The 24,121-nt window shown below is 36.5% G+C and overlaps 1 protein-coding gene across 1 annotated transcript in view; it reads right to left on the reverse strand.

The window, feature by feature from the left end:
* Positions 1-3,331: 3,331 nt before the first annotated feature.
* The window catches only part of ola1 (Obg-like ATPase 1), a 47,199-nt gene continuing 26,409 nt past the window's right edge, over positions 3,332-24,121 (reverse strand). Inside the window, exons 6-11 of the mRNA XM_066687395.1 lie at positions 23,779-23,859; positions 23,310-23,407; positions 10,386-10,526; positions 9,692-9,788; positions 7,446-7,568; positions 3,332-3,857 (exon numbers count right to left, since the gene is read on the reverse strand). Of these exons, the coding sequence (XP_066543492.1) occupies positions 3,756-3,857; positions 7,446-7,568; positions 9,692-9,788; positions 10,386-10,526; positions 23,310-23,407; positions 23,779-23,859 (642 nt within the window). The 3' untranslated portion in view covers positions 3,332-3,755. The remainder of the gene's footprint in view (positions 3,858-7,445; positions 7,569-9,691; positions 9,789-10,385; positions 10,527-23,309; positions 23,408-23,778; positions 23,860-24,121) is intronic.

The following is a 24,121-nucleotide window of genomic DNA, read 5'->3' on the forward strand; positions in this document are numbered from 1 at the left end:
TTGCTAGAATGTTGGTTTTAAGTCCTGGCTGACACCATCACAGCTCCCTTTATAAGAAAAAAACATCAGAAATGACTCCCAAACTGGAGACAGCATATGGTTACAACCAAAGAGTCTGTGAAAAACAAGGCACAAAAACTATTACTAACTGCCAGTTGGCCTTATGAACGTACGGAATGTGTAGGACAAGCAATCCTGACTCTTCCCACATGTTTGCAGATCCCGAAGAGGAAAAATCTATTTAATGCGTGACACACCCGGTATGAATTTAAGGACACTGCCATAGATGAAACAATCAAAACAATAATGTAACAAATCTGAAGAAATTAAATGTTTTATACTGCAACAGGAAGTGTTTGACATGATGTTATATACAGTAGCCTGTAGATGTATTTGTACTCTTGGGAAAGTGCATCTAAAAATCGATTTAGTTAGTACATGGAGATGCACGCAGTATTTTTCGATACAAATAATCTCATGAATTTGCCCAAGTACCAACATAGTTTGCATCATCAGCATATCTGTCAAAAATAGTTACACTTATTTCAAAATAGCAGATTTTCAAGTTTATTCATGTGCAAGTACTTAGTGATTCCTACTATGGCTTTGATAACTTGGGAGGCATTTCCTGTTGGCTTTTAACAGGTTCATTGACTTCTCAGGCTGATAGGACCACAAATGGCTCCTTCAAGATGAGTATTAATCTGGATGCCTCTTTCTTTATCTCTTAACATAAATATTTAAATTACTTACTGCATCAAAAGTGAAACAGCATCTGGTCCAAGGGAGAATGGCTAGATGGAGAAAGCGAAGATACTTTAAACGCTCTTGTAGTTACTGCGATTTGGTCTTGGCCCGAGCAGTCTCGGCCTCAGTGGAGGATTTTACTTGGCACAAATCACTCTGCCTAAAACTAGCAACATTACCTTAAGCGCTGCAATTTCATGAAACGATCGCTGATAACATGGCGATGTTTAGCCGAATGGAGTTGACCACTGAAAAAAAGAGGTTGTGCTTGATGCACGTCTTGGAATACTCACTTGCTGGGAAGATGATTTGCCTGCGGAAATAGATACAACCACCATCATTCAGATTAGAGCTCTCTCTCACAGTGCACCGATACTGTTCTCTGCCCACTTGGATTGAACCAACTCCTTGGGTTAGAAACTGCTAGTCACATAAGATAACAGATAAGCACACAAAATGTGGGGCTCACAACTTACATTTGACTTTTTCCTGTAAACATAGGGGAAAAAACTCAGTATACATTTTCTCACATGCAAATGCAAAACATATCCATACAGAAGGGCTGACCAACATCCTTTGACCACAGCACAGTGCAATGATGAGTATACCTTGAGGATCATCGCTTCTCCATGACATTTCACCATCAACATTAGCAGGCAATACAAGTGTGGCGTTCGAACTTGGCCAGGCATTTAACAGCAAGTCTCTAGGACATTCTTTGCCCTACACATCCCTTTCCATTTAGCGAATATGTGCGATGCATTCCTACATTTGCCTGTATCACAGTTCCAGGCAATACTGGGAAAGAGATAGTTACCCGAGGGACCCAGGGGAGATTCTCTGTAATCATCTGGACTCCTAAAAGCAGTAAACAATTCTGTATTGTAGGAACCCAAGAAATGTATCCAATTGTACCTGCAAAGGAAGGCCAGTGCAAAGCTCAAAATCAACCCCACTTCCAGGCTTGAGAGTGCTGCTAATTAAAGATGCCCTTACACAAGCTTCCCAGATTATAACTGTTCTTTTTCTGTATGCAGAACGTGGGCAGTCTTTCTTTGTGAGATCTGGTACAACCTCCTACTGCGCATAGCAGATCTAAGTGGGCAATAACAGGCTTTTGCCTACATAAATATAGATTGCAAACCTTTTTGTATGGAAAATAAGCCGAGCATTCCTTTAGTTTTTTATACACTTGTATGATTTCTATCTGTCAACATGAATATGTTAACACTAAATGCTCCCCCTTCAATCTAGTGCTATTTCGCCGAATTATTAGTAAAATGATTTTTGGCATTTTATTTTTTTATTTGGGCTGCTTACAGAAAGTGAGACAATAGAATTCAAGTATTAAACACTATCTTTAACAAACAAAAAATTATGTATATGGTGTATTTTGTAAATGCATACTTTTGCTGAAACTCTTGCATATAGCATCATTCCTACAAAATGACCATTTTTATTCAATCTCTACACCACCATCAATGCACCATTTTATTCCCTATTCAGAATGGGTTATTTATGTTTGAAAAATATTCTTGTGAGAGGGCTGATTTGCTCAGTTTTCTCACTCCTGTGGTGTGGGCAATCTTGCTTCGCAGTTGTACAGAAGTCACACAATTCTATTAGCATAAATGCTTCTTGTAAGCGTACAAATACAGTGAAGAGGGGGGAATAAAATTAAATCTGTCATCTGGCAATAATATGAATTTTTTTTTTTTTTTATGAACAGATGAACAATACATATTGAAGACAGTAATACATGACATATGTATGCATTATTGACTCACACTCTGGGTGGATATATATGCATCTTAAGTTGATTTATTGTTTGAGTGCTTCTGATGATTAACCTACTTCAAAAAGAACACTGTCAAAAAAAGTTACAAAGTTATCTTCATAATATCACTGATTACCCCTCAGACAAGCTACATTCATCAGTTAATAGCTTTATTTTTTTTTGTTTTTATCCTTCCCCACAAAATCTAAATAGATGAAAAGCCACAAAAGTATAAACTGAAAATTACAACTTATTTTGTAGAACTGAGAAATGGGCAAGGAAGCTCATACATCAAGTCAGTGAGATTGAAAATCAAAAATATATTCAAAAGTATATTGAAGCTGTTAATATACAACAGATACGTTGCCCTGAACCAACCCTATATAAACCATTTTTTTAAATCTCACTATATTTCATAAGCCTTACATTATGGAACTAAATCACAAAATATACTTTGCAATTAATAACATTCTGTATATTTCCCCCTTCAAAAAGTGTATTACCACCAAAAGCAACAAAAGCGGTACAGTGTTCAAACTCTACAAAGAGTGTTCATTCACATTCACCTGTCCAATGAGGGAAGAAACAGCAGGATCCCCCCCTTTCTTCCCTGTATGAAATCGTCAGTATCCTACCCTTTCCAATCCAATAAAAGAATCACTTTAAAGATACAATTACAGCTGCCCCACGTTGCCAGTCTCTCCATCACCCTCGTCTTTTAATTCTGTAATCAGCTTACACCAGGTGCCATATCACATTCAGCACACCGCCGCCAGTCAATACAGACATCCCCAAACACACACAGGCTGGTTTTGTCAAATGTTTTATTGAGTGTAGACATCTGGGGTACTGTAAAACATGCATTATCTGTAGATTCAGAAAGGAGCAAGCTGCATTGTCCCTGCTGTCAAATGTGTCAAGTTTGGCTTACATGATGGAGATTAATGAAGTATCATGAGAGTAATATGGTTCCTCAAATGCTTCTACAATTTGGAGTGGCGTCCTAATCTTAAATAGCAAAGCTGTCAACATTTAGTAGACCTGTGCTTCCGGGAGCTGTATTATTGAAACCCCAAACAAACAGAGTGTGTGCTTGGGAAGGGAGACGGCGGGCACCAATCCCTCTTTCCTGCTAATTCTTTCAAAAACAATGAACACCCCCCCCGCTCCACCCCACCCCACCCCACCCCCACTCCCCTTGCACAGTTTATTCGTCAAACTCTGTTTCAGGTCACTTCTTCTTGGGCTGGTTTGGGGTGTTGAATTTAAAAAAGATAATATCTCCATCTTCCACAGTGTAGTTCCTGCCCAGTTGTCTGTATTTTCCCACAGACTGTGAAACAAACAAAAATATATATCATGAAGGGGGAAAACAAGCAAGTACGTAACATACACACACAGATCTAGATACAGATAGATTCACATGCGCACACACATACACAATCCATCTTTCTCATATTGAGACTCCACGACTAAATGTATGCTTTTTCTAGGCAATGTGTAAAGACGTGATTAAATCAAAAGCATCAGTACTGTAAAAATAAACTTTTGGGTTTCTTTAATATATATTCGCTACATTTTCCACCCCCACCCCCTACCCGTCAAACTGGATATAATTCACTTGATGTGCTAATACGCCATAGTTTATGCATTCTGGTTGTACAGAGTGTACAATTAATTAAAAGAATCAATGTTCCTTTTAAATGCTCTGGAGACCATTTAATCCATTCTCAATACCACCAGAAACACTGGTTGGAGGGGAGAAAAAAAAAAATCAATGGCTATTTGTGATTCCTGAGTATGTATTAAACTAGACACGTCTAACCAGTTCATTTGCACTTGAAAGCAGCCATCTGGAGCAAGCTTTGCCTAAGCAGATATGATTACTAATAATGTGATATCCCTGTACACTATAAAGCCCACACATAGCTATTCAACGTCTAGTTCATACTAGTGACTTTAAATAGTATTAGCTATGCTGTACTTGTGCTCCACACATAAATCAACTTTAATAAATAATAAAAAAAAAAAAAAAAAGGATTAACCCGATAACACGCAGGGAAACCTAGGCTCTGATCTCTCTTCGCTGCATTTTATGACCGGCAGCATTAACTTAGGGAATTTCACTAACACGCCAATTGATGTTGCTCAGTGTTTAGATTTATGAAGAGTACTACAGCACCCACCTAAATTAGCCTGTCTTGTTGAAGGAATTTAAAATATCTAATTAGTACTGTCAGCTGTTTATGGAAATCTTAAAAAAGGAGATCCCCCACCCCCTCATCAATCCATGATACAAGCACTTAGCCCAGCTAAAAAAAAACTCCCCTTAAATTCAGAAAGAAAGAAAAAAAAGAAAAGAAAAAACACACGCTTTTCTTCAATCTTAACCGGCCCATCTGAGCATTAGCACTTGGTATCTAATATTTAAAATCTCCATCACTCCAGTCAAACAGTGGGAATTCAGTGGTTGTATGCTCTCTCCAATCATCAGAAGGGTGCTGGCTTTGGCTCAGAGGAGCAGTTAAAACTAATCCACTGCAATGTGTGGTGAAAACATTGCCATCAAATCCCTGAGAGCGGTTTACACATTACACATGATGACATTCATTTCATACAGTAATATGCTCTCTTTGATTACAAATATATTGAAAAAGGTTACATTGACAGTTTGTGTGTTTATTAAATAGTTTTATAAAAATACAGAAATAAACTTTTAAAGTCGGAGATATTAAAAATAACAAAAAAAATCTGTGTGAAAGTAAACCACCTTGCATCATGAGATATGTCTGGATTAATGAGGCACTGCATCTTATTTTAGATCATTTATGATGTAAAGGAAAACTAATTTGAATATAAAAGTGGAAGAAAATGTCAATTTATTTTGGTCTATAGTTTGTATTTTTTTTTTAGTCCAATCTTGTTTCACATAATTAAAAAGATTACATATAGGACAGTTACATATATTTTCTTACACATACATTTGTATGTCATTGCTACAAGAAAATGTGTTTGGACAAAAAAGCAATTTATCCATTGTATACATTAGTAAGGATGGCCTGGTATGTCCTCAAGTATGTTCACTGTTGTATCACAGTTTAGGGTTAAAGAGTTAGCTTCAATTAAGACCTAATACCAAGAACAACAGGATTTTAAGGGATCAACCTGTGATGGGAATATATGAGCCACAAACCACCACATAATCTGTAGTTATTTCAGATTCCTGCAGGTGTCTTACTAACTGAAAAGTTTTTCTAATCCAACAGTTTTTTTCCCCCCCAGTAAATAAAAACATTTACTTCAGGGTAAAAGACTATTGAATTTCAGAAATAAATAAATAAATAAATAAAAGTACAATATGAATTCTGATGCATCTGAACTCTGTTGCTAACATTAATTGAATTAATAAATTGAATAAATTGACATGCCATCACAGAGAGGTACTTTAGTATCTAAAATAAATATAATATTCATAGATGAATACCTTCAGACTTACACAGGGAGGGAGATGATTTAATACAATGTAGTTAAATCATCGAATCACAGGATTATTTAGTGAAATACGACAGCACTAACACACTTAAATCAGGTCAAAACTGTTCAGTGTATATGCTCCTAAACCCACAGCAGAAGACCAAAAAGATATTTCCTTGTTCTCTTCAAGAGTTTGAAGGAAACAAACCATCACTTTTCCACTGTGCACAAGATCCACAGTAATACAGCCAAGCATTTCTCATGATGACAAGGTCTATAAAGTGTTCAAGTGGAGCTCCATATTCATACCGGCGTTTCTGATCAAACCTGTTCTTCTGAGCACCTGACACACTACATCTGTTTTGTTTTAAGCTGAATGAAATATTAAGACAACACAATCATTGTTTGCTTTATTCTGCCTAACATTACACAACTGATGTCAGTCACCTGTCTAACTCAAATCAATTTATTTTCTCGTCATGTCATCTAAACAACTTCCTTTAGACACACCTGTTAACCACAGTTGACACATGTACATTTTGCATCCTCAAGGTACAAGAATACAAAGATAAACCACTTATCCAGACAGTTAAATCCTGCTCTAGGTTGTGAATTACCTATGATGACAGAAAGTTGTGGAGACTAGTATTCCTTGCCTTAAGGCACTCAAAGAAACAATCCAACATATAATGATACCTCACTAGGGGGAAGTTATATGCTGTAAAGCCTAAGCAGGGAGAAAACCTTCATCTGCTACTGCAGAAACCCAAAAAGCACTCAAACATATGGAAATGACCAATGCTATACTCACCTGGTATATTTATTGCACAGGTATTCATGTTTATAAGTTCAACCACACATAAATTGACGGCTTTGACTCTTATGGCTGTACGGTTTAAAAACAACACGGGCCACTAAAAAGGTCAAAACACATGACTAGCTATAAAAGGAGATATATAAGCCACTTATCTGTTATTCATCCATGAAACTGTTCTTATGTTAAGAATTACACACTTTATTTAACTTGCCTTTTCAGATCACTATCATTGTGCTACAGTAGCTTACGAGCTGACAGCAAATATTCAGAGAGACTTGAAGAGAAGTTTCAAGTTCCACACGCTATCCTTTTTTTAGACAACCTAGTTTAAATTACAAGGAGGAGAAAAAAAAAAAAAAAAAAAACTTTGAAGAAGCCTCTTAAATATCAGTCTGATTAGGACCGAGCCTACACGTATGTGGGAAATGAAGGCATTTAGTCATGGAGTCTGTTATCTTGTCAGATCTATAGTGAGAGAATATGTGGTAATTTCTTCCCCTGTGTAAAGGTGAAGTACATTTGTAGTGGCTGCCTAGTGAAAAACCCAAAGTGACTGTCAGATCCAGTGATCGCAAGAGACTTCTCTCACCGGAAAGTGATGTTGAAGCGGCTCCGAAAGAAATATCTCACCTTGACAGCGTTCTCCGAGCCTTCTTCTTTAAAATCAGCAAATTTCATTACTTCAGCCATAATGAACCCCTTTTCGAAATCGGTGTGGATCTTCCCAGCAGCCTGTGGTGCCTTCGTCCCTTTCTGTCAAAAAAAACAAAAAAAGAAAAAGAAAGAAAAAAACAAAACAAAGAAAATTAATTGTTTTTAAGAAGATGGATTACGGCGCAGACTGTCACCTCTTTTGATACCGAATCAGGATTCGCAGAAACATTGCTTCATGTCGCTTGGCATGCCATGAGTACAATCACTCGGCTCCTGATATTGGAATCCTGTTCAGATGCTCCTCACAGGGCTGCGTTCACTCAAGATAAGGGTGCACTGCTGCTATCAATGCAAGGCAGCAATTTTTGATACAGATTTCGAGGTGGTATTGATTTCAGCTGAAGCAATCTTGTTTCATTGTGGGTTTCAGCTTAGCCTCTGATCATCTCTGGTGTCCAAGGTGATGTTTTGGTTACAGAAACTGAGATTATAATTGAATTTATTGACCTCTGTGGATCAAACCTAGCAGTTTTCAAATATACAGTGGCACGGGATTTTATAGATACATGTCCGGAGCCCTCATATCACAAATGAACTCAAAATATAAAAATCAATAAATCCTCCACGTTAACCCTTCTCTCTCATGTTTATAAACCTTTATTGCGGTGTCTCAGGAAGAACAATTGAGGCTAAATGGGATGTCAAAAGGTCCTCCAGAAGATTTATTATAGACTATTTAAATCAGCCACTTCATAACACGTGAAACGAAGAGCGTATGATACAGAGGACAGAAAAGCATACCGAAATAGTCGACTTAAACAAAAACATCCCACTTTCCGTTTTTATGACTTCTGTCTATAAATACAGTTCAATCCAGCATTTTGTTCAGGAACTGCTAAGCAATTTTTAATTATGTATATAATAAGGTCAGGGTCAACATATTTCATGCCAAAGAATGATGTGTATTTAATGACTCCAATATATTACCATCCCCATGTAATTTCATTGACAGAGCACTTGTAAGTATAACTACCATAAATCAGCATCAAGGTTTGTCTAGGTGGGGAAAAATACATTAGAATGTGATTTTTCCATATGGTGAATTACAAGGGTATACATTCTGTGCACATATAACCATGCAGAGTAGGCTGATAGATAATGGTGACCTCAAGGCTGCCTAATAAAGCATGTTAAAGTGCTAAAGAGCCTGACATTACAGAATGCAGTTTTTATAATAAAAGATGTATTGGGTTAATATAGTTACTCAGTGATGCTTACCTGACTAAATGCCCCTCACATAAAATCAAGGCTAGCTATAATCAGTTACACGAGAGAGAAAAAAAAAAAACAGCACTCGTTTTGTCTTTCCTTTAGGTAAATAATGTACACGTTTCAATTATAAGAGATTAACTTAGCAATTGTTTTTTGTTCGTAATTCAAACAGAAACACACAGTGGAAAATAAATTGATTAAGCAGCCGGGCTTGCATGCTTTTTCAACAAAGGAATCTAATATTAAATGTATAGGCCTATTTTTTCTATTGAATCTTCATACCGGAATATATTTAATGAAAAGTCTGTTCTGTCATCCACTCCACTAAAGTAAAAGTTTACCTTAAGCGTCTCCTTCAATACAATAAAATCAATTAAAAAAAGAAAGAATGGCTGAAATACAAATGTTTAAATATTAAAGATAACACTATATATATATATATATATATATATATATATATATATATATATATGCTTTTAAAGTATATTTTCTGTTTACACAAATTTAACAACTGTATTATTGTAATTCTTTCATTTTAAATACAGACTGCAAGTGGTGACAAAGATACAAGGGGGAAAAAGCCACCAGTAACCCAAACAAACAGCCACTGAAAAGCGACATCAATTTCATTGGAGACAAACCCAGTCACACAGATTAAGCAAGCACAATACGCAGGCTCCTTATCTCCGGCCACAGGAGGAGGGAAGACAGATTCTACAGGGTGAAAAAATTCAGAGTATGTAATAGGCAGAATCAATTGTTACCCTCCTCAATCAATGCAGCCCCACTTTCACTGTTCAACAGCTCACAAATAATTAAAGTTATCCTGGACAAAAACCTCATCTGTAATGACTAGCTAACCGCTACCATGACAAACTTCAAACTCTGCGATATCAATCTGTATTCAATAGTGTGGAACTGGAGAGAGCTGGCGATAGACTGAAACGTACCCTGACGGTCCAAGCGCGCACTTCATCTGGTCCGGCGGTGAAAAAGTATTCAAGCTGGAGAGCCGAATAGCCAGTCTTGATGATCTTGGTTAACACACTGAGGAGTTGAAAAACAAAAGAAGCCATCTCAGATGGCCAGAAATCCATATTGAGACATTAATTTCTTACAAAACTGCTCATAACCTGCAAGCAAATCACATGCAAATCATCATCAACACTACTGTTAATTTAAACTCAAATGTTTGAAAATCTAAAGACTAAATTCACACGGGCCCAAAAATAATAGTTAAAAAAAAAAAAAAAAACTCGATGTAATTTAGAAATTCTTTATTTTACCTAATAGTCTATAATTAATGAGTGTACTTGTGGTTGAATAGAGCACAGTTTATGAATCTGTCGGACAGTATTTTCAATATATGTAAGACAGTTTTAATCATATTTTTAGGCAGCACTTTTTACATTGTAAGAAAAATGTACAAAAAATGGCCAACTTATAATTATGGAGAGATGACAGATGACAGTTAAAAACTTAATTTAAAAATAAATCCTTTCACTGTGTCTTACCGTAAAGAGAAGGATTCCTTCTTTATAATGGTAATTACTCTGTCATTTATTATTCTATCAGCACAAGCAATTAAATTACTGCAAGGAAATAGTTGATAATAAAGTGCAGGGAAAATGAATGCTAATTAACCTTTGTGTCTTGTGCTCCTCCGTGTACTTCTTTTTTTCCTCATCGCTCATGTCTTGTAGCTTGAGCTCCAGCCCACCGCTAAAAGGGATGACCAGGGCTCCTGGGTCATGGCTGTCCACCCACTCTTTAATTTTTACCAACCTGTAGACAAAGAGGGCAGTGGCATTAACATCTGCTGCTCGCATGACAGTGCTACATTCATTATCGAGTGGCACATCCATATTCATAGGCACACGCAGTGTTTATGATGCCGTCTCCGTGCGCACCTCTTCAAGGTCAGGGGACTGTCACACTGTAACACTGTAGTGTAAGTACTCTACACACACACACACATCATACCAGCATGTACCATGGTCTTACCAGTTCTGTGCAATATTCCTCACAGTTGACTTGGCATCCATAAAATCTCTGCCCATATAGGTTTTTTGTAACATGTGACCTCTGGTAAAATCCAATAAAAGCTTGTTTTTAGTAGTGCATTACTTATATGAAATGTACACAATTAAAACAAACCTTACACAATGTAGAGAGATCTAAACGCCTGCAGACTCATTAAAACTCAGACTGAAGACACTGGGGGATTCACGCTTATGGATGTCTTTGCTGTTCAGACATTTAAAAGCTCTTTTGACTTTTTACAACTTGAGTCAAAATTATTGTCCCGGCCAAGAGGCAGTAACAGCAGGCCACCTGACATTAGGGGACAAAGATAGCCTTGCAGTTAATCATGACTTTCTTTCTCAACAAAGTGGAAGGAGATGGGGGCAATTATGAGATTAGGCACACACCCATTCACCAGGGGTTTGGACCCATCCCAAAAAATGGGCTCACAAAACACTTCAGTCTGCTGGAGCTCACACTTAGATTACTCTAGAAATATCCTGTCATTACACATAATCCCGATTTCCATTTAAAAATGGTTAAAGTACTAGAACAAATTACTATGTATTCATGACGTGAGCATTTTATCACCATTTAAAACTACAAGATCAATCAGGAAAGGCTGCTATGCTATTGAACACCTAAAGGCAACGATTCCAAATTAAAACAAACTTTTGATTTGACTCAAACTATATAATTTGATCATGTCTCAGATCATATATGAGTGCATTACAAACTGCTTTATAGAGTATTTATCCCTACCAAAGAAAGGTGATAACATATACATTATTTTGAAGTTTGATTTCTATTCTAATTAAAAAAGACATCGTGTTTTGCAGTTACATAACCACTTAATATTTCAGGGACTGTAGTTCTGCAATGCACCTGGCAATTTTATTAGAGTTGTCATTTGCACTCCTGTAACATATACCAGCACACGTCTAGTACAGAAAAGAACATGGTGTGACTGGTAAATCACAAAAGCATCACACTGGTGAGCGATGAAGACAACTGCTTCTTACTAAGAATCCAATCTTCGATAATAACAGTTGTAGTTTGTCATTTAAAGAGCTTTGTGATCTATTCTTTCAAGGATTATTTGCATTCCTCAGGTATTCTGTTCGGCAACACGGTTGAATAATGATTCACAAATCATTCCCCTACTACTAGTCAGAGGCTTTGATCCAGTGAATAGACCCTTGTACCTGAAACTATAATTGGTGAAAACTTGACAGTGCTGAGCATCACAAGCTAAATAACAAAGAGTCTCTCTAAAAGTGTTTGACAGATGATTTTCATAATGTAAAAGCAGAAATGGTACATGAACAGTAAATGAGCGTGGGGGTCTGAAGGTCTTTAAACTGAGTGACACAGGACCTGACAAAACCCTGCAAGAGGAACAAAGTATTCAAATTCCCCAGCTATGGCTCTGCGCTCTATCAATTTAGAGATTTTATGTTTCGTACAAAGCATCACTCTTAAAACCAGTTTCAAAACTTTGCCAATAGTTGTATCTTAATGCAAAACACATAACCTTATAATATGTTCCAATCTGAACAACAACCCACAGACGAGTCACAATCAATGGCACAGTTCAAATATATATATATATTTGAGGAACAAAAAGAATGCTTTATCTACTGGAAAATAACAGGAAATCACAGCTGAAATAACTGCTTACTCATATTTATACATATACACAGACTTTACAGAAATAGCTCTACCCAAAAAGAAATAGGCAAAGAAGAGAGCAAAATACATTAGCAACCTGTGAAGCAAATTGTCAAAGTGTGATGGATTTTAAGTACTATTGTATTGATGGTTTCAGCTTCAACTGCCTTCACGTCCTGTACTCCTCACCCTCACTGGACGGCTGACTGAGAGGGAAGGCCAGCCCAGCCTTTGTCTGCATGCCTCCACTCCACTCTCATGCAGATAGTCCCTAGAAGCCATGGTCAAGCCTCCCACTGCCATTTCCCACTGGGCAGCTTTATTTAATGCTACATTTTAATAGTACTTGTACAAAAGGAGTCCAAGTGATGTCACCTTTTCATGATCAAAAAACGGTCTGAAAAACTAAACCATTCCGGAAAGGACCTCTGTAAGAAATCACAATGTGGTATGAGGACAAGGACACACACGCACGCACACACATTATATAATATTATATATTATATAAAGAACATTAAATGTAGAAAGTTCAATTGTGTTACCTTCTCTTGATACATGTAAGATGTACTCTCACTAGTGCATTATACATTTCGTTTTGTTAATCTAGAAAATCAAAAACCTTTGAAAACTTTAATAAAGTCAAATGCTCTGCATCTTCCGTTTATTTAAATATTCTGAAAACCTGTCTGTGAAACAATCCTCTTTTTTTTTTTTACTAGTATTATTATTATTTCTCGCACTTGCTTTTAAATTATTTAAATACCAGAAGCATATCAGCGGTATTGTTTACAGTTTTCTTAACATCAGAACAGTCTGCTCTTTCGGGCTACAATCGAGTGTTAAACATTGAATAATGATGTGTAGCCTAGAAGAAAACTTCCACAAAAACAGTACCTGACGACTGACCTATCGCAGCGTAACCGAAATTGTAATGTGTGGATCTGTGTGCAGTGCAATCATTCACAGTTACACTGATAGAAAGATTCAGCAGTTTCCAGTCCAGGCCTCCTCCTTCTCTGAACAAATGATGCCTGAAATTTTTATTCTTCTTATAATGGAATTTCAATGGCCTTCACTGCAAATCTAGTGGAAATTTTTGCATATTAAGTGGGAAAAATTAAATGTTAACCACGTTTTAATGTGATTAAGGCTGACAGGGTGATTATTTCTGCTAATCATTCATCTGCTTAAAAAGCTCAAACAAGACTTAGGAACAGACCATGTTTGTGCCTTTTTTGTATGTCCCAATAAAAAAAGGGGAATTTACCTTTTTTTTTTTTTTCCTTTTCCAAAAAAATGTTTTACATGCTCACAATTACCAACATTTATCTGTCAGTTTAAAACAATACAAATTACTAAAGCAGCCATCATGCTTTGTAGATAAGAGGTAGTTGAGTGTGTCAGAGTTACATGAATAAGGAACAAAAACTAAACAAAATAACAGCACATACTAAACTTACTCTGACTTATATATATATATATATATATATATATATATATATATATATATATATATATATATATATACTGCAAATACTGACAGATGTCAAAAGGACATTCAAATAATTAAAAAGGTTACAGCGATCATCACAGAGAACTGAAGTTAAACAAGGATCACTTTTGAAGGTTGCTACACTGTCACATGAATAAATACAGATTTTTCAATTATCTAACGGGTAAAACAACAAGTCCTTTAATAATACTGCCCTTTTGGAAGATGAAACAGACCAAAAATCATTGAATCTACACCTTTTACATTACCTTAGAATACAGTGTACTACTGCAATCTTCCTCATTGTAACAGCCAAGTTTGAATTAAATATATAAATGATCTAGGGAATTAAAAGTTTTCTTCAGTTTTTGTTATTTATCCTACTTTACGATCACACATCCTGAATTCAAACAATAAAAATGACAGGAAATAATTAATTGAATGCCCATTTCCATCAACAAAGACATACCAATCCAGCAATAAACCTAATTTAGACATTCTTTTAACACTGCACTCTATTACAGAGGGGCTTGAATACAAATCTCTGGCATTTTTTGGCTAAATCTTGGATAGGGGAATAATATAAGAAATTCCACATGCTTGTGGTTGCCTCAAGCTATTTATACCTTTGATCTGCTGAAAATACTTGAGGGGAAAACAATTAACTGCCCAAAATACAGGTGCAGCTACCTGATCCAATGGCTAGGATCGACCGCTCCTTTATTTCTTGTGTAGCCTTACCTGCATGCATACAAATAGGTATATTACCGTGATTAGGCAGGTAAACCCATAAAAGGAGGTGACAAAGGGGCCCAGCACCTGGGCATAAACAACCCTTTTCAAATGCAATTTTCCACCAAACGAAAAACTGAGGAATAATCCTCTGAGAGCTGTAAAACTGTAAAGCCCCAAGAGGAGAGGAGATACTCCCACTCGCAACAACTTTATTACCACTGAATCCCAATTTCGTGGCCTAAGCAAACAATCAACTCCGCATTCATATTATCCTCGGCACAGACTCTTTGCTGCTTCGCAACCAGAAATGTTTGACTTTGTATTGTGCATTTCTCTGCTGGACATTGCTATTTTACTGTGATGCTATGCACTGATGCATCAACTAATAACCTTATGATTTTTTTTTCCTCCTTCTTTTTCATGCCTATCGAAATGAGTCCCCGCTGAACGTTCTAATACATGCTATTGTGTTCCACCCCTGAAACACCCCCCCACCCCAGGGGGAAAAAAGCGCATATGAGCTCATGATGTGATTTGCGGCTAGAAAGTCATAGAATCTATGGGAAGCTTTTCATCCTCCCAGCAGTACATTCTTTTGAGGACATCAGTGTAGCCACTGTCGTTACCTGCAGATTACTTGTATTTCCTTAGCCTGTGTCCTGCAATCTAAGAACTGATGGAGGGTCATTAGAGGGCTGAGGAGGGGATGGAGCGAACGGCATAAGTTTCTTTATTTCCCTCATAAGCTACAGATTGGAAGGTTCATTTTTTATATACATGTAATATACACTCAAATACATATACACTTATTTTTTAAAAAGGATTCTTCATTTTAGCTACAATCACGTTTTAGTGCATTTCACTACATTAATGTTAACTGGTACATTTTTTTTTTTTTTTTTTTATGTATTAAGTTATAAAAGAACCACAATCCTGAAATACCCTAAGCATTATCATCTCAGGTCCTTCAAAAATAAACTACAGTATTTTAAAATCCTCAATGATTCAGTTCCCAATGTTCAAAACGAAACGCTTTTCCACAGTCAATCGAAGTAATTAATCAATAATTATTGCTATACAGGTTATGCTTTTGCTTCTCTTTCCATGGGAAAATATTGCTTACTCTAATTTCAAAGATTAATATAGAGAAAATTAAAACAATAACCATTGTCGAGTATGTCTCATAAAATATTCACTCGCGTTGGCTTTCATTGCCGTTGACTATAAAAATAAAAAAAAACATGTCAGATTTTGACAATTGTGACAAGAGCTGGAAAACTGTAGCGCAGCAGAATTTCTTGTGAATTTTTCCAGCTACTTCTTATAAATGCTGTCTTAGATGACAGCTTAATGTGTACCACATGCAATATTTATTCTCATCCCGTGTCAGACTGTCTAGCCATCCAAGGGAGTACAAAGAATGTCACTTATTAGAATAAAAGCAGACTGAAGGTAATCAAGGACATATGTAACATCAGCCAATCATGCCCTGTTTCAACATCCCATTCCATTCATAACAGTTCAACAATCATTCTGATAACAAGCTTTCACAAGCCGTATGTGGCAACACAAAATTCATTTATTTAGCTCATTAAACTAGGCCACCACAGGACACTTGCTGTGACATATGCATTTTGTTACAACCTTATCTTGAATATAATAAATAACAAAATGCGTCTTGGTAATAACAATCAAAATATATCATTAGCTAGGCTTAAAAAAAAAAAAAAAAAAAACACAGCATATTCCATATACTCTCAATATCCCACACCCCCCCAAAAGCTAAGCTCTTGAGTTATAATGATAGACAACCACACAAAACCTGCTTTTTGCGTTTACATTATGACACATTGGAGGAAAGAAGACTGTGCATTTGAGACATAGTTGTAATCAAAGGGGATCCTCTTATCGATTTTACAGTTACATTGAAAAAGCTTAATCTGCAGCACCGTTTATTAGGAGCCCTTTTAACATTGCCAGTTGCTACAATGATAATGACTATATAGACACCCCTTTTCTCTGGCTTGCTTCTGATTGAAACACTAGAGGAAGAAAGGTTAAACATGAACATCATCAAGTATGCGCTATAATAACAAGTAAACCTAGCCGAGATGCTCTCCCTGCTGTTTCATAGTGGAAAGGGGTAACCGTTTTCCAAAACAAATTAATGCAGTACCACTCCCGGCTCCTGCTACAGAGCAGAAGAAAGCAATGAAAGCCAGCTAATTGGTAAAGGTAGAGATCCTGAATTTAGCACACTCCAGAGCGGTAATAGAACCATTTTAATTTCAGTTTTGGAGTACTTGGCCCTACAAACGTTTTGAGATTGATGAGGAAAAATAATAGTCTAATAACTGCGACTGAACACGGATGTTTTTTAAAACTGGAATAGTTTTTTCTGCTTTTAACATAATCACTCCATCTACTATTTAAGTTATTAATTCCCTTCATGGAAAGGGGAGGGGACCCCTGAAAATTAAAAAAACCTTGCTAACACCAATTCTAATAAGTGTTATCAAACTTTTCTTCTTTTGAAAATCATTCTGACCTTTGCCTGGTAAGGTAGGAATCTCTTATGTTCATATCTTAAAAAAGCAAAATGCAAATGGATTAGTATGCATTATAAATGCATATATAGTTCATAAATATATAGTTCACTTCATGCCAAATATAACCGACATGGTTTGCATCAAAAATAGGACCATGAAGATATTGATGAGCATGGTAACATCCAGAGACAACACAATAGCACATGGAATATATTTTATATATATATATATATATATATATATATATATATATATATATATATGTGTGTGTGTTTGCTTTTGAGGTCTTAAAAAAAAAAAAAAACTAGTTTCAGTATTCCTGACATCGACTGGATTGGAGATACACAGACAGAGCACTGAAGGCTCTTACTTGAGAAGAGCTTTCTGAGCAACCAAAATAGCTCCATTTTGTGACCTTAGGGAACAATTTGGAACCCACTGAATAAGTAGTTCTTTGAGGTAGGAAGGCACTAATCCATGAAGGACTTTGTATATTATGAAAACTTGAACTATTTAACACAGTTCAAAAAAGTGCAAATTTATAGATCACACTTTTCTGAAAGGTTAATCTTGAAAATATTAACCTAAAATAAACTGGTTTGGAAAATGATTGGACTAAAAGCCAAACCGCTGTTAATCAAGGTACAACGTGTCTATTTGGTCACGGAGTCTCGGGGGGGGGGGGGGGGGGTGGAGTTATGATCTCATTAGTGATAAGAACCACAATGTAATGGCACTCCCAAGTAACGACAAAGGCTACCTGTGTCGCCTTTTCACCTGACAAAGTGAAAATTTGACACTTGTAAGAGGCAAGCTTGTGTTACCTGAACCCCAAGACACTTCAACACAAACAAACAGATCTAGAAGAACTTTATTAGCAACATCTGTTTATGCTTTACTGTGCGCCCTTTCCAAGTCATTAACACTCACTACAAACTTACCTGATGTGGGGGGGAGATACTGTTATATTACAACTTCTAATAGACAGCTGAGTCTGTGCCTTCTGGTGGGAGTGTGTCGCAGCTAGCACTTTGGGAGCACAAGAGGATTATGAAGGAAAAAAGGAAAACTGTTTTGTCACCGCAATACTCAAAATAACCATGTATGCATAAATCATATATTGTGACTTGTCCTTCAATTTAGATTTCATCAATTTAGTTTCAAAAGCAATACACAATTATTAAACATTCATAAGCCTAAAAAGCAGTCTCTAATCTTTCCCTAATTTCAAGACTAGTAATCACACACAGGAGTAGACTGCTGTTTTTGCACTCAATTAGGTTTCAATTAAATTCTTATGTATGAAGCTTTTGGCAGCATTTTCTGTTGCTGAAGTTGTTAGTAGAACCAAACTCCAGCTTTACGATTTTTAATCAACATTTCTTTCTTAGAGTTTGTGTATCTTCTTAAGTACTATGGAGCCACACACTGGCATTTGTTGTTATATAGCTGGTATGACAAACAGACCATCACCTGCAATTTGTGCACTTCACTGACGGTATCATATAAAGATCTATCAATTACATTAGAGCAGGTAAGACTGGAGCAACCATACTGTACAAAGTTTTGTATCTTTAGATTTTTCTTTACACCAGTTAAATGATACATAATGTATTGCTATTCAGAAATGCATCTAGTTTAATACATTTTGTTCATTAAACTTTATTTCAGGAATATGTTTCCAGAGACTGTTGACCACTGACTGACTCAGCCTACAGAAAACTAAAGATTGCAGCTGAGTTATAACCAGGTGTGTCTAAAACATCGCTCCCCTGGCAAAAAACCTCAAGAAAATTTCTGACAGGGAGATGGAGGCTTCCATGAGAAATACAAACTGATCAGATGGGAGATAAATGGTACAGGGAATGCATCCTCAGCCTAAGAATCTGTTTCAAGCCACACTGTAAGAGCATCACCTAGAGGCCAGGCTGGGAGAGCCCCCCCTCCTAACAGATTAACATCTGATCACTCTGTCCTGATAACAGGCACAGCTGCTCTCAGCTCCCATTCATAGACCAGTCCCTAATTGTAAATCGAGTGAGGGACTTACTTGGAGGTTTTCCAGTTCTTGCATTCTTTTTAAAGGTCAATGCACCTTCTCAGAAGCTTGCATTTACTTTAAGTACATTAAAAAAAAAAAAAAAAAATCATCGTTGAAGAAATATATAAATAAATACATACATACATCACTTGATGCTTAGTGCAAATTAAAATGACAGTTTCCCCCCTTCAATCTGCTTCTCGGCTGGTACTTGTAAACCATAGACAGTGGTAAACGTTGAATCTTTTGCCAATTGAAACACGGAACATGACATTTGATCAGGTTAAAAAAATAATTAAAAACATTTTAAAAAGTACAAAATCAAAAACTATAAAGATCAAGTATATTAATCTATTTCTATTTTTTTTAATGATTCCACGAGTGACACTGATTCAAATCCTGTTTGTCTTAAAACACAAATAGTTTGACTTACAGTGACACCCCACCAGACAAAGCCACTGTTTGCATTCTTAGCGGTGAAGTAATTTATTTTATCCTCTCTAATCCAAAAAATATGTGCATAAACAGGGTGAAGCAACTGAATAAAAAGAAAAATGGCAATCTCTTTTCGTTTCTAGATGCCATTCTCTATCACGCAATGCTTCCCACTCATAAAGACATGACAAATACTTCCTCAATCATTTTTTACGAGCAGGGATGTGCAGGGGGTAGTCAATGACTAGCTTGAGGGAAAATAGGAACAGCAGGCGGCAGAAACTGTGCAGAAAAAATGGCTATGTGGTAAATTCTCTTCTGGAACATCACTCGACTAGCCTGGCTTTGATCTCCCAACTGCAATTACACTAAAATCCAAATGAGCAAGGAGTCGCCTTTTTATTTTTTTCTAATATAAGACACAGTCACACGCACATATATGTACATGTACACACATACACACAATAAATATACATACATAGATACAAATATACAAACATGCAGATTGGAAGCAACAAATAATGTAAGAAGAGACAAGGGATGAGAACAAAATTGGTCACTGTTCTTTCGATCACTATTATCTTTGCAACCTTAAATAAACAACCATAGATTCATTCAAAATGCACTGATGTCGACTCAAATGTAATGGCAGCTTACTGTGTCCTCGTTTTAGTAGGAAAGTCATACAGCGGTGTAGGGTATGCGTTGCTTTACAAATGAAGTAAGGGTACTTCAAGCATACGTATTGAAAAAGTAAGAAGCAAGGATTTATCAAATTGTAATACATCTCAATAAGCTGAATAGAAACTTAACCAACTTGTTTTTCATAATTCAAGTTCCTTTTCTTCTTCTTCAAATTAAAGCTGAGATTGCAATGTCTGATGTTTTGCTTTGAATAGGCTATAACCATGTCATCATCACAACTGGTCTGCAGAAAAACACGGGGAGCCTGGCGACAGCAAAATCACAGACTGGCGTCTCCAGAGCAGACTGCCTGCCATTACAGCCTGAAAATAGCATTTATTGTACAATTAGAGCCAGCAAGATCTACCTGTAATCATCTCTGTACAGGTGTGAGGAGCTTTTGGGACAAGGGAAGTGACTCATCAAATGTCAAATAAATAAACTTTGAAGTCTGCATTGTTGCACTGAGCCTCGGGAAACCTGAGCATACAGTACGCAACGTCGAAGATTTATTACATTTGGGTCAGGTAGAAACAAAACACAAAATCCTTCCTGTTGATGACAGATGTTTAACAGGGCATGAATCATTTGATTTACAAAGATTAACTAGAAAAGGTCCAGCTACTGCAGAGAATCAGTCTCATATAGATTGTCAGACTGAAATGTTGTTGTTATAAATAACCTATGCTGTAATATACCAAACATTGACATGCCTAAATAGGCCCTTCCAGGGCCAAGTATGAATAGTTAACAGAATAGTAATGACAAAGAAGCATCTGTTTTCAGACAGAACTTCATGAGAACCCATAGACTTGGAAAGGGGGTGCAAAGCTGGCTAATACAGTGGTGGAGCTCAACAGGAAATAGTTCATCATGCTACTGCATAGCCAGAGGATGGAAAATAAGCCCTGATAATCAGCTAAAATGTGGCAAAACATATGGAAGTGTACTCAAGATGCATTAGACACCATCTCCAATGGTCACATCCCTACAGAAGGCTGTATGCTAATGTTGGACAGTGCCTTGGCTACCACTGCCATTGGAGTACAAAGATGTAAAGATGACAAGGCCCAGTACAGACAAGATGTCATTAGCAAGACCAACATATTAATAATTGCATTTGCCGAGGTAACTTCTGTAACAGATATGAGTACACTGCCTGTTAAACTGAAATTGATACATCATACTAAAACCCAGTTAGAAGTGCTCCGTTTTAATTAAATCCTTATACGTGTGAGTTTGCACTTCTAGTGTAAGTATGGCTGATAAACAGTGTCAGTGTGTTGCTAAGATACCCCTTTGGGCATAATGTTTTGGCCTGGTTATATCTGGAGCAAAGGAAAGTGAGGCTGGAGAAGTAATGATCGACAACTCTTCAGATCATGTGTCAGTGGGAAAGGACATTAATGGGGGGGGGGAAGTTTTTACATTTTCAAACTTTGCCATGCTGAACTGAATCTATATTGCTGCCTTTTTGCCTTGACTGAATTGCCTTCCTCAGACAATGCTAGTATTAATTTACATAATCCAACCAAGTAAGTTCACAGTCAGTACGTATTTTATCCGGCACAGAAATTACTGATTGTTTGTTGAATACTCTACTGAGCACCTAATGCCGTTGTTGTTATTTGGTTTGTTTTGGTGCAGTTGTAATCCATACACAAAATTATAACCTATTAACAAAACCAACTGAATAACCACATTCAATACTTTCTCCTAAAAGGATTAACTAGTGCAGTTGTCATGGTTCTTTGAAACCGAACTCTGTGTGCATACAAAACCATATTCAGAGCAAAAGGTGAACTTGCTGCCACATTTAAGCTGGGTGTGTATCAGGTCTGTGGGACAGATATTCATAACTCTGCCATGGCCTAGCCAATCACTGCAGATGAACCCCACTGAGTCTTGTGTGAGCTAGTCTCAACAGCTCCCCGTGAAAGCGTCTAAATAAACCCACATCCTTGTACACCTAAATTCAGTCCGTGAAATCCTGCAAACTTGTCCATACAATGTGAGAATATGTGCCTGTGTTGCATGTTCTAAAGGTAGCAACGTAAAGCATTAATCGTCAAACTTCAGTATCCATTTACTTATGTCAAGTCTCTGTATTAAGGAACCAATATGCAGTCCCATTTAATAAATAAATAAAAATAAAGTACTGAACAATAGAAGCAATCGTTCAGTAAGGATTTTCAACCACTGCCACAACATCTGAAAACAGTGAAATGCTGAAAAGACTAAACATTAAGGGAGACAATTCTGGACAGCATGATATTCAATGAAAGAATTCTTATGATTTATTGGAGTTACCCATATGACATTAATTATTGCTTTGGCTTCCAGTCTATGAATGTTTATTTTTTTTTTAGTTTAAAGCTTTTTCACTCTTTGATATCATATGGAAATGAGAATTTTTTAATGGAAAATTGAAACCATGTGCTTTTAAGTACTTAATGAACTACAGAGAGCAGTGGCTGGTGTACTTTCTGAGTGTTGTGTTGTGTCGGATCAGGTTAGTTTTTAACCCAAGGCATGTCTTGACTGATAGAACCTAACCTAAATTTGTGTGTATGCTTCCAAGTAAACTGAGAGCTCACTGGGCTCATTAAAACTGAATCAACACACAACCACTGTAGACCTTTGCTTAATACGGTCGAATTTACAGTATTTTATTCACAAAAAAGTTCTTGCTGAATTAAGCTTTTGGATGTCATCTGAGAGATAAACAAAGGTAAGTCAAAAACTGACTCGTCATCCAATTCCAATGTAAAATACAGGGCTTTTATTAAATGCTTGTCAAAGTGAAAGGAAACCCAAAAATAACCAATATGTTATTAAATGATAAATGACTTGCCCAGTATTCTTTATAATAAAACAACTATAAACATATCACCTTGTGTGAGATAAACATCAGAATGCAATCTCTCAGAACTCACCATTTGTTCTTTTTTCTAATGTAGTCCTTTTCAGATAGGTTGACGAGATAAATCATTGGCTTGGAAGTCAAAAGCAAATATTTGTTCAGCACTTCAATCTGCATAGAAAATAAAAACATATCAAGACAATTGGCAGAAGGGAAAAAACAGTTCCAAAGTTCTTTCACAACTACACAGGAGGTGAAAATAAAGATAGAAATAAAAGCTCAACTGAATTAAGATCTAGGACAGACACAACAGGCAGTATATCTCTGAAGCTTGTTGCCTGTTAGCATTCTGTACAGATGTCATTAGTCCCATAAAAACAATTTAAGAAACAATTTAGAAAAAGTAAGAAAAAACATGCACATTAAGTCAGAATTTGCATAAGAGACCTTTGTACCTAAAGAAGGAATCCAACATGCAGCACAGATTAAAAGATTCCAAGAAAAGGCATATTAATAAATCTGAGTGTACATCAAAGCCCTACCTCCTTGTCGTTCCATTCGTGATTGTAACGGACATGTTTCTTTTCATCCACTACCCAGTTCTTGATTTTGCACATTATGTCCTGTTCAGGATTAAAAAGGAATGAAAAAGAAGTCATTAAAGTAGATGAAAAAGAATATAAACCCAGCAGGATACTGGGTAATTATTTCCTAAATGCATGGCATCCTGATGCCAAAATGAACAATGCTCATATTCAAACAGGAAAGGCTGAATTTTGACAAGGACAGCATGCACAAAGGTTTTTTTTTCCTCCCGTCTTTCTTCAAAATCAGAAGCAAATGCCTCTCAGAGAACGTTCATCATAAAAGGCAGTACACTATAAG

This window comes from Amia ocellicauda, chromosome 16 (assembly GCF_036373705.1).
Source record: "Amia ocellicauda isolate fAmiCal2 chromosome 16, fAmiCal2.hap1, whole genome shotgun sequence".
Taxonomy (NCBI): Eukaryota; Metazoa; Chordata; class Actinopteri; order Amiiformes; family Amiidae; genus Amia; species Amia ocellicauda.